Consider the following 18733-nt stretch of genomic DNA (forward strand, 5'->3'; position numbering starts at 1 on the left):
GAAGTTACTGGGCTTGACAAAGTCATACCGCCTAGCCATGCATTCACACTACCAATCGTGTTTGGGCTAAAATATTGGATTCAGAACATCCAGTTAAACTTATTGCCTCCTCCCACTCTGTAAATTGCAGGGCCTCTCTGTAGCAGCTGTTAACTCCTCAACTGTGCTATCTCATTCAGTTCAATGGGTTTACACTAGTGTAACTGAGAATCAAGTTTGTCCTATTGAGTATGCTTCATTTCTGTATTCAGTGCTCATCACTAATTGAATCCAAGATGCTGACAAATATGCATATCAATTTACAAAGCAGTTAGAGTGCAGAATATATATAAATGAAGACATTTTTATGATCAGAAAATAATCTTGCATAAATAATAAACCTTCAGGTAGTAAGTTTTTCTAAATTATAGAGATTATGGAGGTGCCGCTTCATTGCTCCCAATAAACTTTACTGAAAACAAATTCTGGGAAATTTCAGCATCAGAATGTAACATACAGTTATGCTTGAGCCCACATTCGTACAGTAAGTACCGGAATGTTGAGATATGAACATGATTCCTAATATATTTCTACTGTAAATGGATGTGTGTTATATTAGGATTTGAATGATATCCACTGGCATAATCTCTTCTTTATCTTTGAATATACTTTTTGTTACAAAAGTTCAAAAGGAAAAAGTCTGGTTTAAGTCTCTGTGTTTGTTTAAACAACAAATCATTAAACTGTAAAGATGTTTATTTGTTTCAGGGCTTCTTCATGCTATGAGGGATATGATGATGTTAAGGTCTTCTTATGGCCTAATCACTCCATATATTATTATGGTGCAATTGCTAATGACAAGTGGTTGCTTAATAAAGTGCTTTCATGGCACCTTATTTAGGAGGGAGGACTTGCTTCCATCTTTCTTCTGGAAGTCTAGGATAGTGTAACCATATCTAGTGGAATTTTGCCCTTGGAATCTATATACAGTAAGTCGTCTGTGTAGCAAACTTGTGTCTGGGAAGTCTGAATTAATGACCACTGGGCCAGCCTCATAGACTGTTCATTATTTTAAGTACTCTGTCCTGTCGGATAAGCTCTGCATTCAAAGAACACGTTGTTTCAGTGGTTAAATGGCTTACTGGGGTTTGCAGATGCGTTGTGTTTTCTAGATAGAGTACTTGTACAATTAACTTATGATAGAGCCAATGGTATTGTATGCCATTATCATCACACATTTGCATTAAAGTAATCACAGTAGTGAGATACATTAAATATATTAATTACCCATTAAAAGATCCATTTAAAAACAGTCAAATAAGATTATTTTCTTTTTTTAATGTATCTGTACTAGCTACGGTAACAAATTCCACAGCAATAATTCAAAACTCCATTGGGTGGGTTTTTTTGCTCCAGGCGTATGTTTTATTAGTGGTCTTTTTTCTGCAGTTAGTATGTAAAGATAATTCAGAATCTTCTTGTATATGTATTGGCATATTTACGTAATGTCCTTTCATTTAGTTGTTTTAGAGTAATGAAATCATGAGGAGTGAGTAGTGTGTCCCAATAAGTTTAGAGAGTATGATGAACCAGAGCATATAGTAACAGGTGAGAAAAGTACTATGCATAAGTCTTCAAAATGTCATTGTCACTATCCCTGCTCTAGTAATTTGAGGAGCAGGATCATTGATACACATCTGGTAGAAATAAGGAGCTCTTTGTGTTTTACCAGATGAACACTTCCAGCTGATTTGTGACTGGATGATACTGCATTCCCTCTCTTGTTTTATTGTTTTCAATGCATTCTTTGCCAGAGACCGGGAGGGAAACGTGAAATGGAAAATTGTTTGGAGTGTTTAACTAGGGAACTGCAAAATATTTTTTCAATCTGTTTAAATGTCAGAGAGCCCCAGAGCATCAATGTGTGTGATCTTTCTTGTTGAGATGTCTGGGAAGAAAAAGTAAGGACATCATGTACCATATGAATTTGGGCTGCCATTTGCCTTTTTCAGCTTCCTGGATTTCTTACAGGCATCCTTATTGTTTCCCTTGCAAATAGTGAAGGTGAATGTAGGTTAATTTGAACAAGTGGAATTATATTAAACTCTGTGGACTGCTCTGTCCATATGGCTAAATTGCTTCCAGCCCAGTCGCAACCATTTCCCTGTGTCCTAAGAATAACAGTCCCTCCAGGGAACATGAGCCTTCTGACTCCAGTTCCACTGATCATGATACCTCTTCGCTAAATTATAAACATTTAATATAAACATTAAAAGCAAATAATTGATGTCCAGACATCCAACTAACTTCCTGTGACCAGAGATTGATAACTTATAGCTGAGGTGAAGTCTCATCTTTATCACAGACTCAGCTGGTTACATGGTCTTTCAGATGGTTTGGTATCGTCAACAACTACACCAGAAGTGACCTATCTGAGTCGTCTTGTCTCCTGTCTGAGTCTAACACGCTATCTCTCTGTGAAGTCTCCTCCCTCCCTGTAGGGTTGGCTTCCAGATGGTTATCTGTGTCTGTGTTCTGCTCTCTGTTGGGTTCTCTAGGGGAGTTGTGTGTGCTGGCTCTTTGTTGTGTTTTCTGTTCTTTCTGGGCCACTTGTCCCTCTTGTGTAGTCATCTTGTATGATCTTGGTGCCACTGCACCCCTTATGACTCCTGTAGTCCACTCTTTTTGGTGTCTCTCTTTCTGGATCCTCATAGTAGTGGCTGTCTCCAGGGCTCATAGGTTCTTGACTAACCTGTGTCTGCATTCTCTGATTGTTGTCCATGTGCTCTCGGCATTATCTACATCCTTCTGGCTGCAACAGGTCTGATCTCATTAGCATCAGGGTTTTGGTCCTTTGCCCCATCAGTGCCTGCACTGGACTGCTTTGGTCCCCTCTGGTTATGGGGTATTCCTGTGCACCACAAATGCTAACGAGGAGTCTGAACCAGAAGAAATAGCTTTGTTTACCAGTCTTTTAGCTGTTTTCACAGCTGATTCCACCTTACCATTACTCTTGGGGGTATGCTGGGGAGGAGGTGTAATGATCAAACTCCCATTTTTTGTGCAAATTCCTTTAATTCTTCCAAGGCAAATGGGCATGCTGCTAAAATGGTTCATCTTCCCATGTTCCTTGCAATGCTGTCCTGGTGTGGGTCACTTCTCCATTACCTGTTCATGCTGTCTCCCACTGTATATACATCTTACTCATGGGTACGGAACCTTGTCACCTGCTTGCCTTTGCTCTTGTCTCACTGCATGTATTTCTGCAGGTGTTGTGCCTCCTAGGCAAATCCTTTCTCTTGAGACTGCTTCTGCACATCCCATGTCAAAGCATCTGGCTAATGTGAGATTGCCTTCCGGAAGGAGCCACTTCGGCAGGTGATGGTCCCAAAGTGCCGCACGCTATCCTGTCCTGAACTAGCGAGACTGTCAAGTCTTCAAAATTGCATATAACAGTCACTATGCATAGGGTAATAACCTAGGGGTCTGTCCCCTCCTTTCCAGACTGGTTGTTAGTGAAAAATCTGTCTCGCTCCGCAGATTTGTTTTGCTTTGTGGAGGATTGGTCCCCAGGGCTCCTAGGACTGTTGTGAGGCAAGAGGCAGTGGTGAGAATCTTTCTGTCTTGTTCCCCAATAAGGTAAAGTAACAGTTTTATTTTCCTGCTGTCATCGTCATCCTCCTACGTGGTCAGGACTGTGTACAGCTTGAACTCCTCCTTCCACCTGGTACATTGCTGGGCTAGGTTTGAGTCTGCAATATTCGGGACTCCGAGCGGCGTCAGACCAAGCTCTATGGCTCAGTTTGCCAGCTGCTGCGCTTCAAAAAATTCACAACTCAGATGTTACCACCATGTTTCATTAGCAAAGAGCCAGCCAAATGCAGGTTAAGTTGAACCGGTGAAACTTCATTAAACTCCATGGCATGGTCTGTCCATGTGGCAGAGTTGCTTCCAGCCTAACTCTCCATGGTCTGTGTTCCACTGGTGTACCAACAGTAACAGTCCCTCCAGGGAACATGGGCACTCTGATTCCAGTTCTGCTGATCATGATATACTTATGAAATTCTGCTTCTGAGAACGTCTGGTTCTTCAGACTCATGCTGCTCAAACAACAACACCTTTTAGCTGCGCACACCACACTTCCTACCTGTGCACTCTTAAATAGCATATAAACATAATGAGAAACATGCTGGATAGTGGTGTTGACAATTAATAAATCTACAAATTATTCAGTCAGACAGATTTGTTTTCAAACTAGAACTTTATGCCTTTGATTATCTAGATGAGCAGACCACCTTTTCTGAAAGCGTTGCTCAATTTTAATTCAGGACAGGTGAAAATGCCACACAAATCCCTTCTGGAATATGAATAATGCTGATCTGGTCTGAAAACCTCCATTATGGCTTCAGTTGTATTGATAAAGTCTTAAACCCAGCTATGGTCTGACCATAATTCACAAACTAAGATTAAAGTCATAATGAATGTTACCACTGAATAATCAAACCAGTGAATTGTTCGGTAAGTAGTTCAGATTCTTATCTAGCAGGAATGGCTAGTTTAAATTCCACATAATAGGAGGGATAACAGAACAGTGTGTGGACTATTTTTACATTTTATTCTGACAAATTATTTTATAAAAGCTACCCTTGTGTTGCTGCTGCTGTTTTTGTTGTTGTTGACCTGACTACTTGTTGCATAAAATAGTTCAGGCTTGGAGACATAAAGGTAATACCCATTTTTATATGGTATGATGTTAGGCATTAGTGTTCACTTATTTTAATGTAAGACTATCATTTACTTGTTTAAATCAGTGATTATTTATGCTTTATAAATATATAGGCATATTACAACAACTACACTTTAAACCTATAAAATCTATACTAGCCTAGCTCAGCCAAATGTATACAGGGATTTATGGGCAGCTCTGATCAATTGTCTTGTGCAGCTGCATGCACATTTCCATTTGGTGGGGTTCAGATTTGTTGTTCAAGACACAAAAGGTCACCAGGGTGCTAGTCTATAAAACTGACATTTATTAAAGTTAATTTTCTACATTTCTGTATTTTAACAATAAAGTCAACTTAATTTAGGATAAGCATGATGCAAGAAAGAATCAACGATGATATACTCACGATTCTAAAATCCCCAGTGAGATATAATTAAAAAAGGAGAATGCATGCAGTGTTTTGAATAACTCTTCAAACCTGTAAATCATCCTGATAATTAAAATGTCTTGGTAAGATTCTGGATTTGTATCTGAGGATGGAATATTTGCGAATTGCCTGGTATGTTTGCATGTATCTAAAAGTTGAAAAATCCTGTGCTAGGTTTAATATTTTTGTTTTGTGGAAACCATTATTTGAATCCAGATCTTTTTAAAATTATTATTGCTTTATTTTGTTATACAATCTTGAAACAATTTTTAAATGAATAAAGTTTTTATGAATAAAATAGATGCAGTTTTTTCTTTTCTGCAGAACTCTATGGCTCCAGAGACATGTTTCTTTTATTAAATTAACTCATCAACATGGTCTTGTTATTCCAACTTCAGACTTAGTTGACCAGATTGCTATATTACACGAGAGAGTCATAAATCTTTTGAAGGGGATTTGTATATGTTCATTTGCTTCAATGTCTCATCTCTCATTTTATTTCCAAATAAACTCAATAACGTTGCATGCTCTCTCTCTTTATTTATTTATATTTTGGGTGTGGTTAATAATATTAATTTAACATGCTGTTTAAAAACAAAGAAACAAACAACCCCAATCTCTGAAAAACAAAACATTGCAACTCATGTTGTTCTTTGAGTGCCATGAAAAATACTGGCTTGTTCTCCTTGTTGTTCAGTATATAATGACTTATTTGGAAAGAAGAACTAGTACAATGTTTAATTGTTTGTTCAGAGTTGCAGTTTGTATCTAGAGTGTTGCATATGGCTCACCATAGGCATATAGTTGTTTTCTGGAGATTAGGAATTAGAGCCCCAGTTCTTTAATACATAATGCATAGGTGGTCTGTTGTGCCAATGCATAGCCATTTGAAATCTTTGGGTATATCTGCACTGCAGTGTAAACCAGGATTTGAATTTAGGCTCAAGCCTGACCCACCTTTTGTCTACACACATATCACGCTAACCAAGGACTTGGACCCAGGGTGCCATGGGGATGGAGGGTCCAAGCCTGAGTCAAGCAGGGACCCAGGGTTCAAGTACTATTGCTTTTCAGTGTAGATACATGCAGCCTCTCATGCTCTGGGAATCTGCCATAATCCCTCGAGCTGACTGACTTTGTCCTCTGGACTGTCAAGTTTGGTGGACAGCCTTGTTTTCCCACACTGCACCATGAACAAAGGGCTAGAGTGGCCATGTTTTGGGAGAGCGGCAGGGAGTCTGGGATATGGGTGGTTGGACTCGGCCTGTATAATGCAATGTAGATGCTGGAGTTCCAGGGTAGGACCCAGGGTTCAACAATTCCTAACCTGGGATTACAAATGAGTATAGATGGTCAAGCCCTAGGTTAACAAACCCAGGGTCTGTTAACTTGAGTTCTGCTGATCCTGGGCTTGCTTTGCAGTGTAGACACACACATTGTGGCTCTGCATGGGTGCATCAGTCCATCTTTGCCTTATACTTTGAACAATCAGGGTCCAAGTTGCTTTCCACTAGAGAGAGAGAGGAAAGCCAAATGGTAGAGCTGGTTGGAAAATATTACCATTCCGAATCCATTTCAACCTGCATGGAAGCTGGAGGGAAGAGCATGAATTGCAAAAGGGAGGAGTTTGGAGGATGCACTAAGAAGTTAGTCTAATATTGCTGCTTATAAATTTTCCTGGGATTGCATTAGGGCTGCCTGTGTGAGCCAACTGGAATTGAACTGACCATTGCTCTGATAGCACAGATGCAAATATGGCAGTTGAATGGCTGGCAGTCATGGATGGCAGGTACGATAGGCTGGGGGAGGCTGTTCCTCCACGAACAGCCAGCTGTGGCCCAGGTTGTGCTCCACCCTCAGACCCCCTGCTTGTGCTCTATGGCTACAGCCTGGCTCCAGAGGTTGGGGCCGCACCACCTGCCCTCCTGGCATTCTGGGTCTGGGAGGGCTGTGGCTCCTCGCCTTCCTTACCGGTGCTCTGGGGCTAGCCTGGGGATGGGGGCCAGCAGCTGCAGTGGGAAGCTGTGAGCTCCATTGGGGGGGCTTTGGGTGGAAGGGGCAGGGCAGGAGGCTAGCTCCCCCCTCCAGTGGTTCATGCGCTGCCCATGCTGGCAATCGTCTTCTGCAGTGCATGTTCCACGCTGTGAGTCTTACTAGACTGACCACTACCATTGCATTTCAGGTATCAAGTTCTGGGCGATAACACTGAGGTGTCTATTCTTGTTAAATAAATCTGTCTCTGTTAGAGCAGCTTATTTACAGAGTTGCTCCAACTGCAGCTTAGCATTTGTAGCCATCTAAACAAAAACTGACTTTCTGGTGCCTTTTTCAAGATCTTCCCTTCTGTAGACCCATGTTCCTTCCTCCAGCTTCCATGCAAGTTGCTAGTTTCCTAAGGAAACATTTCACATTCCTATGGAAAATGTACATGTTTTTGGAAAACTGAAAACTCTTTTTTTTATTTTCAGCAAGTTTTCATGGAAGTGTCATTAAATGAAATAGGGACTCTTGAACTTCTTCCTATTCATGAATAGCGCTGATTGGGAATTTTTTTTTCTTCAGGAAATGTTGTTTTTGTTTAAATTGAAGCATTTTGAAAAAAGCCTCTTTCAATAAAAATTCCCATAAAAAGCCTTTTGAAACAAAAAAAAGTTTTGAAAAAAAGTCAGAATATTTTGAAAATGTTTCAGATTTTAATTTTTGTAATGTTTGTATTTTTACACTGTTTCATGACACTTGAGTAGTATCAGTGCAATATATGCACTAATAGCGATGTCATTATATCACACATAATAGTTAAAATATTCTATTAATTGTATTTTATGTTTAAAACCACTAAGGGCAGCTGGTAATTAGTTCTGATTGAACCATTTTATCTTCTTGTCTAGATTAGTATCACCTGTTTGTGGTGGTGGTTCAATTCAACATGTTTCAGCTATTACGTAATAATACGACACATATCTATTATGCACAATTACAACTGACATGTTATGAAATAGTGTAAAAATAATATAAAAATGTAATTCTAAATAATTTTCTTTCCAAATTTTGAAATTCATCTGAAACTGAATTGTTTTGGAAATTCCACTTCATGGAAGATTTCAGAAATATCTGTTCTGTGTCTGAATGAAATGAAATTTCAAAATGTCAAAAAATTTTCCACAAACTAGAAATTCAGGTTTTGACTGGCTCTATTCATGAATCACTGATCACAGCAAGTCTGTCCCACTAGGCAGGATTCAGTTCAGCTGTGCTTTGTACTGTCACCTACTGTCGTGGTGCCACATCCTAAAGCTCTTGTCTTAATCTAGTTTGTGTTTATTCACATGAACTTCAATAGCTGCTTCAGTTTTGTACACCTAAATTTTGGATATAATGTGAGCATACAGATTTTTAGCTATAGCTAGATATGAGTTACACTGTGACAAACTAATATTATCTTACAGTGTCTGCTTACTTTATATGTATGGCTTTTATTCAAAAAGTCTTGTCTCATTCAAATGCTGAGATGGATGAGGCAGGGACAAGTAGTGACAATATGCCACAGGGCACCTTGATATTAAATCCTGTGTTATCTGCCTTTTATAACCTTAAGCCCCTGTACTGCTATTTTCTATGTACAGGCGAATACCTGTGCAGTGCCACATTGACTTAATTTGAAAAATTTTCAATGTACCCACTTCAAAATCTTTTTATTGTTTAGCAGATGTCTAAACCATAGCTTCTTTGTACCCTATCTTGCAGGTTAGTATCTGTTATCCAAGGAAAAGATGAAGAGCCATTTAAGAAATAATATTGCATTGATTTTTCTGCAGCTCTGCTTTTCCCCCATCTCTGTAGAAGCTGCTGATGCGGACTGCTTCCTCGGTTTCTAAGATGAAATTGACAGCAGATTCAAGGGAGGAAAAACATGCTTATACTTGTGGCTGGTAGTGTAAGTTGAGATGGAGTAGTGCTACATAGTGAGTTTGGTGCATCTTCAGAGAGGGTCATTCCCGGTGCAGATCCCATTGATTTTGGATTTGTGCAAGGTGGTGTCCCAAATCCTGTGATTCACAGCCCATCCAACCCAGGAGTCAATGAAAGTCAATAGATCGCATGGGTCTCCTTTTGTGGAAGGTTAGGCTAAATGGATAACATTTTCAAAAACAACTAAGCGACTTAGGACCTTAAGTCCCATTCATTTTTCAAGGCTTGTCTACACCACAGAATCTTTGCCAGCATAGCTATCCCGGCAGAGCCCCCTAGTTGGAGGCTCATTGTAAGTTGACAGTCATTCTTCTGGCAACATAGCTACACCACTTCCCTGAATGACATTAGCTAAGCTGATGAAGCCCTCTTCTGTCACCATAGTTGTGTCTATTCCAGGGGTTTTTCTAGCATATGTCTGCTAGAGGGTGTGATTATTTTTGGTATTGTAGACTAAGACTTAGGCTCCTAAGTCACTTAGATGCTTTTTGAAAAGTTTACCCATAATTAATATTAAAACAGGAACAGGAAAATGCTGAGACTTCTCAGAGCGCATGAGTAAGAGTGTATTAATGGGCACGCTTTAAATGGTACTTGATGCAGCTTTTACACATGATAAGCAGAGATTTGGGCCCCAGTCTTGCAAAGTCGTAAGCATATTCATAACCTTATGCACCGGGAGTAGCCCTATTGACTTCAGTGGGAGTACTCACAGTGCATAGAGTTAAGCACACACAAAATTTTTGCAGGATTCAGGCCCTAGATGTTGACATTGTTGCTCCTTTTTCGTGCGGTTTATTGTGAATGAACATACTTGCAAAGTCTTTTTTAAAATTTTTTTTTATTAAATCAGCTACAAAAATTCAGATTTTTAAAAATGAAGAGTGACTGTTCAGTGCATATGTGTGGAACTCATGTCTGTCTGGACATTTCATGTTCTATGCATGTAGTTTAAAAAAAAGAAGAGATGTTGGGATTAGTCTCAGGAGAATGTCTTTTCAGTGATGTGGGTGCAGAATAAAGCTGTGTAGAATGTGGTATTTTTTCAGGGGGTTATGAATTCCTTTTTCTTCAGTTCACTTCGAGTGTTTGCATCTCTTTGTACTGGGGTCATTTTGCTTTGACATTTGGGTTCAAATGAAAACTCATTGAATTTCACTTGATTTTTAAGCCAAATCCATGAAAACTCTGCATTTCACGTGGTTTCCATCAAGTAATAATTGGCCTAAGTTTGCTCCGAACTGCATCTAGATATTCTTGAAACTTGGCACAAGTTCTCAGACCCTGTGAATTTTGTGTAATAAACATTGTGCACGTCTTCTGATCTACTCCATACTAATAGGATATTCATTTTAATGTGACAGTGAAATATGGTACAGTGGTTCTTTTCTTACGCTGTGAAAATAATATCCATAGTCTCTTGAGGAAAAATGTGGTTCAATATGGAGTCAGAGAATCTGGGTTCTGCCTTAGACTTGCTTTACAACATTGTGTCTTTGTTTGTCTTATCTGTAAAATGAAGAACACTGTTTTCTATTTCACGGGGGTAATATGAAACTTATATCAATAGCGTTTGCAGAATGCTTTAAGATCCTCAAATGGAAGGTGCTATAGAAGCACTAAGTGTAAATATTTGTTTTCTTGCTTTTGCAGAAGTGTTCTTTTTACATGAAAAGTTATAGGCTTGTGGCAGATTAGCCGAAACATTTGGTTTAAATAAAGGCCAGTTAAGTTGTCATGTTTATTAAAAAGAAAAAAAAAAACCTCTTCTGTTAACGTTTCTGTACTGCATTTAGTGTAGGCAGTAAGAGTGACATTTTGTAGAGCACCTAAGTCCCATTTTCAGAAGAGACTTAGGCATTTAGGAGCTTATGACTGATACCCTATGTCCCATTGACTGTCTATGTCTACTCTGCAATTAAACCCCCGCAGCTGGCCCCTGCAGCTGGCTTGCAGGTCTTGGGCTAAGGGGCTGTTTAATTGCAATGTAGACATTTGGGTTCAGGCTGGAGCCCACGCTTTAGGACATGAATCAGTTAATCCTTACAACACCTCTGAGAGCTAAGCAAATTTCCTTGCTATAATTGATATTGTACTAGAATAAATCATTATTTATTTATCCTATTGAAATAGATTTATAATGAGGCAATTACACCAGCAAGCAATGGGTAATCTAGAAAAGAGAAGTGTAATTTCGTGTCTGACTGTAAGGCAGACCATATCAAATACTGTTGCAAGGATCCTGGTAACATCGTTATGCTGGCTTAGAGTTGAGAGAAAATCAGATTGAGAGTGACATTTCAGTCCTCAATAGCATCAATTTGTAGGGATAGTTCCTTGAGATGAAGCCTATATCTCAAAAAACTAATGAAACTTGCAGTGGACAGAACTACAGTAGAGCTTCTAAAAGCTCTCAGACAACAAACGGAAGGGGTAAAGGCTGCATATTCCAGGAAAAGAGATCTAATCTATCTCAATTTTAACAGCTCTTAAAATTCAAAATAGTTTTGTTGGATTAGGCGATCAACTTCTGTGACTTCCCAAACTTGTTTTCTCACTGTGTGGCTAAGTACTTGAGTGCAAGACTTCTAATAATGTGGTTAAGAACCTGACAGTAATAACTACTCAATACTGAACAGCTATTAGAAGTCTTCTTAGAGCCTTTGAGACTTGTATTCTCTCAGACATCTGTCCCTTTGCCATCACAGGAATACATAAGAGGATAACGTTAATAGTGTAGTCTGTAAAGGGACAGTTTCCAGCGGACTGTAAGAGAGAGTTCCAAACAATTCATTCACTCATAAGGGGCGGAGAAACATCTCTGAGCTCTCTAAGATTGCTGGTCAACTTCAATAACTTTGGTGCCTTGGGTTCTGGAGAAGTTCACCCAGATTTTCTTTTTTTTCCTGAACTCAGCCATGGCAACAGATTTTTGTGGAGTTTTTTGCCTTTTTTTTTTCTTCCCCTTCTCTTAATTGATCTGCTGGTGACTGGAGAGAATAAGCATAAAGAACAATAAAAAAAAATTCTGCTTTTCTTTCACTGCTTCTTTATTCTCTCTCTGATGGTCTGGTTGAGGCTTAACATGAATAACATTCTGATACTTTTCACTTCTTTAGCATCTCTTAGAGGCCTCCAGCAAGGGTTATTGTGACCTTGGAAGAAATGTTTTTATATTTTTAGTGTAATTGTTGTATATTATGTTAAGAATGCTAACAACTCCTTAGATGATGACATAAATTCTTTTTTTGGATTCATCTTATCTATATTGACCATTTTGTGATTCTCATAAGGCATGAACAGTATAGATTTATGTGGCTAGCCACTGTACATTATATATATATATATATATATACACACACACACACACAATCAGTTTACAGTAAGTATTCCTCATAAATAGTCTTTGAGATTAGGTGGTTAATTACTCAACTTTTTAGCATTTGGATTTTTGGAGATATCTTGAATACATACATTCTTTTAACAAGCTTCCAGCAAATGTGGGAGAAAAAATGTGCAGGCAGTTTAGTCTCGAGGATCAAAGTCTAAATGTATTGTAAAGCTATGAAAATGTTGTATTTTTCTATGTGTCCCTTACTTCTCTTGTTGCATTGGCCTTGTTAGCACTACAAAAGTAATCAACTGTTGAGAATAGACCACTTCCACCTTAATTGAATTGGCCTCGTTAGCACTGATCCCCTACTTGGTAAGGAAAGTCCCATCTTTTCATATATATACTGCTTACTGTATTTTTCATTCCATGCATCTGATGAAGTGAGATTTAGCCCACAAAAGCTTATGCCCAAATAAATGTGTTGGTCTCTAAAGTGTACAAGGACTCCTCGTTCTTTTTCCTGATACAGACTAACACGGCTACCACTCTGAAATCTGCTTAGAGGGTATCCTTCAGGAATAATGCATACTTCATTTCAAGCATATTGATAAAACTTTTTAATATGCCCAATATTATAGTGTCTCTGCAGTTGTGCAACAGCTACATGGTAATGAAAATGATGGTAATAATTACATACTTGCAATACTAATACATCTGTCTCCTGTAACTAACTGAAATCACTACTGTAATTTTTCCCCTACATGTGGTATATTTAGGTTTTCACAGTCCTGATAACCCATGTTTGTCTTTTTCCTGTACTTACTCGGAAAACCACTTGATGTACCTTCAAAAGACCCATCCCATTAATTTAACAAGAAACAAGTTATTCTTTCATTCATATTGTTCTGCAATAATGTGATTTCACAATTTTATTTTAAAGCAGCCAGCCGAATTGTGTTTATTATTGCAACTTAAAGAGGAGTACTTGGAATGTAAGTGAAAACTGGGTCAAAATGATTTAATACAATATTTTTCATTTTTAAATAAAAAGGAAATATTTATATTTCAAAAAATATTGTTTTCAAAAATATTTATCTAATACTTTTATGCTAAACCACTTAAAGCTTCACAAGATTTCTGTTTAGTCTGGAAAAAAAAATGTAAGCAGTCAAAAGAACGGTATTCATCTCAAAATAATTGCATTCATTTGCAGTAGTTCTTGTAGAGAGCTAATACTACTGCAGTCCACTTAGAGCACTTTTTTATAGCCTAACTCACTCGCTAGCGTCTGGATTCAGCAAGGTTCCTACTGAAGTTGATGGAACTACTCCTATGCTTAAATAGGGCACATGTCTAAGTACCTTGCTAAATTGAGGCTTGTAGCCCAAAAGTTTCCCCATGGTCTTGGGTCAGTCCTTCTTTCTGGCGGGGAAAAAAAATCCTTTTCTGGTGGCTTTAACATCCCACAAGCCTTGCATTTTTCCCAGGATGTTTTTCTACTATACCCTTTGCAAGAATCCGGTCTCCTGGCAGTTTATGGTTGGTCATGGTAGCTGTCCAGAGAGATCTTCAACACACATCAGCTACTGTGGCAGAAATTTGTCACAAACATTTGTATTTAAACAGGCTTTAAAATAAAGCAAATTACAGTTGAAGCTTTCCTGTCAGAATGAGTGTCTGTATATTGAATTAACCTGCAATCAGTTTTTAGTGGCTCGCCATCCCACCCATCCAAACATAACAGGTTCCTTTTTACCACTGTTATGCCCATTGTGTACAGGCCCAGCCTAAAGATTTTGGGACTGTTAGTGACATAATTCTTTGAAATGCACCCCAGACTCCGTGGCCCTTCTTCACTCTTGTTGAAGTAAAGTAGTTCAGCTTCTTGTTCCTCTGATTGCTCTACTAATCAGTTTGAATTGGCTCATGGCTTGGAAGATTTTCTTAACAAGGAAAATATTTGAAAAAAAAAAAAAGGAAGGAAGGAAGGATGAAATGAAAGTAGAGATTTTTCTTTAAATATCTAGTTCTCCCAAGCTGCTGTGGATTTTCCGGTGCTAAGTGTTTGCTCATTATAGAATGAGTGGGCATCAAAAATGATTGTTAGAGTTTTCAGAAACCTGCCTATTACAAAGATGGTGGCGATGTATAATAGTGAATGTGTAAAATACAATTTGTTTACACAAGAGCAGACACAAATGCACAAGAATATTCTTGTACAGGTCTTAAGTAATATCTCTGTAACAAATGATGTGAATGGATTTCCTTGTAATGATTTTGCTTTGGTCTCTCACTCACTGTGCATGTCTCTTTATGCACAAGGTTAGAATAATCTCGCTGTTTGGTCATATCACAATCAGTCTCACAGTACTCCTAACCCAAATAATCATTTTGCTGTTTACCAGGCTAATATGTTTTTGGCATGTCATATTGTGCACTGTGGGAGCTCACCTTGTTAAGGTTACATCAGAGGTTGACAAGATTAAACTGAAGTCATTTTCTCTTAGAGCTTAGCAGCTAGAGTGTCTGTATTGTCAGCAAATAAGAGTTTATTCCCTTTCCCTAGGGCATTATCTCAAATGTAGTGTCAGAGTGCCAGATGGGTTTACTTTACTATTTTTAATCCAATTTTTATTTTTAATTTTCATCCTACCACCTTTCAGCTGTCACATGCAATATTTTCCTGGGAAGCAGTAGCAAATGTGCACAGAAGAAACCACTATACATTACTGCCTAGATGCCAATCTCTTCCTAACCTCAATGCTAACCATTTCAGCTGCAGAGGTTACCTGCTGTTTGTTCTCTGTGGCATGATTTTTAAGAAACAAATTATTTTTGCTCATTCAACATGACACACAAAAGTTTAGGGAGACTTTAATAAAATCTAATGTTTTTTTGTTATTAGTTACAGACTTTAATGCCTTTAGAATAATTGATGGATGAACATACGTTTCAATTTGTAAACTATACAAGTAAAACCATAATCGGATTATTCCACAAGCATCTCCACAATTGTAAAACATGAACCATAGACTCAGGCCTAAAAAGTCAATTAATCAACCAAACAAAAACCATTTAATTGCAAAAGTAGTAGTGTATTTTATTTCAAGTCTAACAAATGTTAATACCCAATTAGCCTGGAAATGTAACATTTACAATCGTAAATTACTTTTCCTTTCAACAGAACATAGTGAAGGAGGATGTGTACTGATTAATCCATTTGGGAAAGGAATAACCACATTGATGAAGGAAAGCAAAGTATGCCAGCAGTGTGCTTTTGTTCGTAACTCGCATGGTTTTCTTGGGCAAATTGCAATCCGACCAATTTTTTCACATACCGTGTTGACCATTTCCATACCATGTATATGTTTGTTTCAAGAACTTAGTATATAAACAGGATAAACCAAATTCTGCTGTTAGTTTTATCAATGAAGTCAATGGAATTGCACTATAATTAGCAAGAGCAGAAATTCAGGGAAGGAAAGCATGGCACCTTTCTCTTAAAAGTTGTAATATTTAAATATATTGTGGTTGAATTTTGATTTACATGTTTAAGAAAATCTGTTTAAAAAAGCAGAAAAGTTCCATTATCAATGATGGTGAAATTCAAGGCACTCACAGCTTGCCATCATATGATTAGTTGCTTTAAAATTTAGTAATGTAAAGAGTACTAATGTGCCCCCTGGTCTCCTGCAGCCTCAGTGGTGGAAAGGTGCTGAGAGTGGGCCAGCAAAGGAAAGAGAACTGTCAGTGACTTAAGGAGTGCTCCTCCCTTTTTACTCACTTCCTTTTTTTCACACTCTGCCTCCTTGTGGGCCTGAGGTGCGGGCTCTTTGACACATTGGCACAACACGAGCCTGTTGACTCCCACTCCCTAAGGAGCTTTTATAAGCCCTCCCCCTTGTCCAGGATGGTGTTCTGCACCCTGCGGAATAGCTGCCCCCTCGGGATTAGAGTAGGGGACCAAGTTTTGCGCCCTGCTGTTTGGCATCATGCTAGTCACCTTTTCCAGGCTGGGAAGGAATTTTTCCTCACCACTGGATTGGCCTGGGTGGAGTGTGTGTTTCCGCTTTCCTCTCAGTAGCCCAGGTGGACAGTGGGTAAGATAGGTTGTAAAATTCATGATGTTGGAACTTGGCAGGTAATTGTTCAACAGGGGTCTGGTTCCCTAGTAAACTGGAGTCTGAGGTGGACTTATGGGGAGGCATCCCCTAAAGAGGCTGAGGAGAGATGGATTGGGGATCCCAGTGTCTGGTACAGTGGGGAGAAAAAACCCATTCTTCAGCTCCCTTAATCCTCATACAAGAGGTGGGTGCTGGGGACCCAGCAACAGGTTGTGAGTGGGGAGAGCCAATGGCAGCCCTCTCAGATAGGTGGAAAGGATTAAGAAAAGACTGATGACCTGCACGATATGATTTAATGCTGGGTAGTTCCCAGATGAGAGAAAGTTGTGGCCTAATTAAATTGCATTTCTTGCACTCTATCTTTCTTCCTGCATAGCCAGGACAGTAACAGCTGAGAGAGTGACTGTGCTCTATAGGACTCTGCCTCAGACATGTTGATTGTAAGTTGATGAATGTTTCAGTGGAGGTACATGAACTACAAGGTATTAGTTGTTTGCATTAGCTCAGTAAAACTAGTTGCACGTAAAATTGGAAAATGACACCTTTCAAAGCATTTAAAGCTTTCAGGTACCCATTGTGTATCATTTATCTGTTTCTATGCTCAGTAGCTATATTTTGCCCTAATAAAGAAAAAAATCCTATAATTAATTAATTTCCACAGGATTAAGTATCTAGTCTTTACGTGTCCTATTATTATTTATGATGATGTACTTAGTTATAAGAGTAACTGGGATTCAACTTCATGGGCTTTGTCATGGCTTTGATCTTTTACGGTTAGTAAACATTTGAAAAACTTATTTTGTTTTCAAAGGTTGAAAGATTAAAAAGGGATTATGTACTGCTGCTTGTTGCTTCCAGAGTTTGTTAGAATCCCTGTTTTTCAGCTAGGTCTCTCTCTCTCCCCCTTTTTTTCTCTCTCATGTACATGCCCACACTCTCATGCACACCCCAATCAATACTTTTATCTAAATTGCTTTTGCTTATCTTGCTACGCTCTTTCCAGAAGAAGACAAATACCATTTAGGAGTCTTTACACATACAGATGATGATTTTTCTCCAGAAAAAAGTCAAATCTAGATTTAAATTACTGTCAAAGTTGAAGTTGGATTATATGAAACCTTTTGTAATATGTATTTGTGATGTTCAGCATGAAAAAGATAACTCCTTTTCTTTAAGAGTGAATCCAGTGCCAGTGAATCCAAATTATGGTTTAAGTGATATAAAAACCTAGGAGAAAAATGCTTTAAAATTCTTCTATCATCAGTTTTAGACAATTCCTTTTGACATGCTTTGTGAAATCAGAATACTTTCAGCTCATCAAGCATAGCAGTCTCAAAATAATGGAAAATATTTAGCTAAGAAGAGAGACTTTTGCCAGTACATAATTGTACAACAAATGGTTTGGATTGAGAAAACTTTGTGTTAAAATAGTGCTTCTATTGTGTACAGTGGGGTTGGACTGCCGTTACCATTTAACTTTAAGAGGGACGTGCAATCACAGGTTTCAAATTGTTTTCAGAAAGAAGTGCACATGTATTAGTTTCTTAAAATTAATCTTTTAGCTCATAAAAATGTGTAGCTTTTTATATCATGTTCTTCTGCTTTAGACAATAAGCATATGCTAATAAATATTACATAGGTGGATGAATGGATTAAAATGTAAGAAAATTGTTCAGTGGGTGGAATAACTGAATGTGAATTTCTGTTGCAGTATGAATACTTCAATGCTGTTCTCATAAATGAACGAGATGAAGAAGGAAACTTTTTAGAACTGGGGAAGGAGTTCATTCTAGTGCCAAATGACCACTTCAATAATTTGCCTGTGAACATCAGTCTGAGTGATGTCCAAGTACCAACCAATATGTACAACAAAGGTTAGCTAATATCTTCTTTCTCTCAGCATTCCATGAGTTAGAGATGTGAGGCAACATGTTGTTAATGAATGACTATATTTTATAAACTAATTCTGTATTTTTTTATGGTTAGTTTCTCTCAATCTTCAGATGAGGTTATCTTCAGAGTTGTAACTCTTATAGCATTATTTCTTTTTGTCTATGGCAACATGTATGGTGACCTAAAATAGTCAACACATTGCATATGTATTTTGCAGCACATATTGTATCAGAGGAAAACTTATTTAGCGCAAATTGCTTTCCATAGTTTCCAGATCGGTT

At 38.3% G+C, this 18733-nt stretch overlaps 1 protein-coding gene across 7 annotated transcripts in view; it reads left to right on the top strand.

Moving 5' to 3' along the window:
- The window catches only part of CACNA2D3 (calcium voltage-gated channel auxiliary subunit alpha2delta 3), an 828400-nt gene that overhangs the window by 382801 nt on the left and 426866 nt on the right, over positions 1–18733 (top strand). For all 7 annotated transcript variants that reach the window (XR_004001243.1, XM_030569375.1, XM_030569373.1 and 4 more), the window contains one exon: positions 18271–18433. Coding sequence is in view for 6 of the 7 variants with exons in the window: in XM_030569375.1 (XP_030425235.1) it covers positions 18271–18433 (163 nt within the window). In the remaining variant the exon portion in view is untranslated. The remainder of the gene's footprint in view (positions 1–18270; positions 18434–18733) is intronic.

Source organism: Gopherus evgoodei, chromosome 7 (genome assembly GCF_007399415.2).
Source record: "Gopherus evgoodei ecotype Sinaloan lineage chromosome 7, rGopEvg1_v1.p, whole genome shotgun sequence".
Classification (NCBI taxonomy): domain Eukaryota; kingdom Metazoa; phylum Chordata; order Testudines; family Testudinidae; genus Gopherus; species Gopherus evgoodei.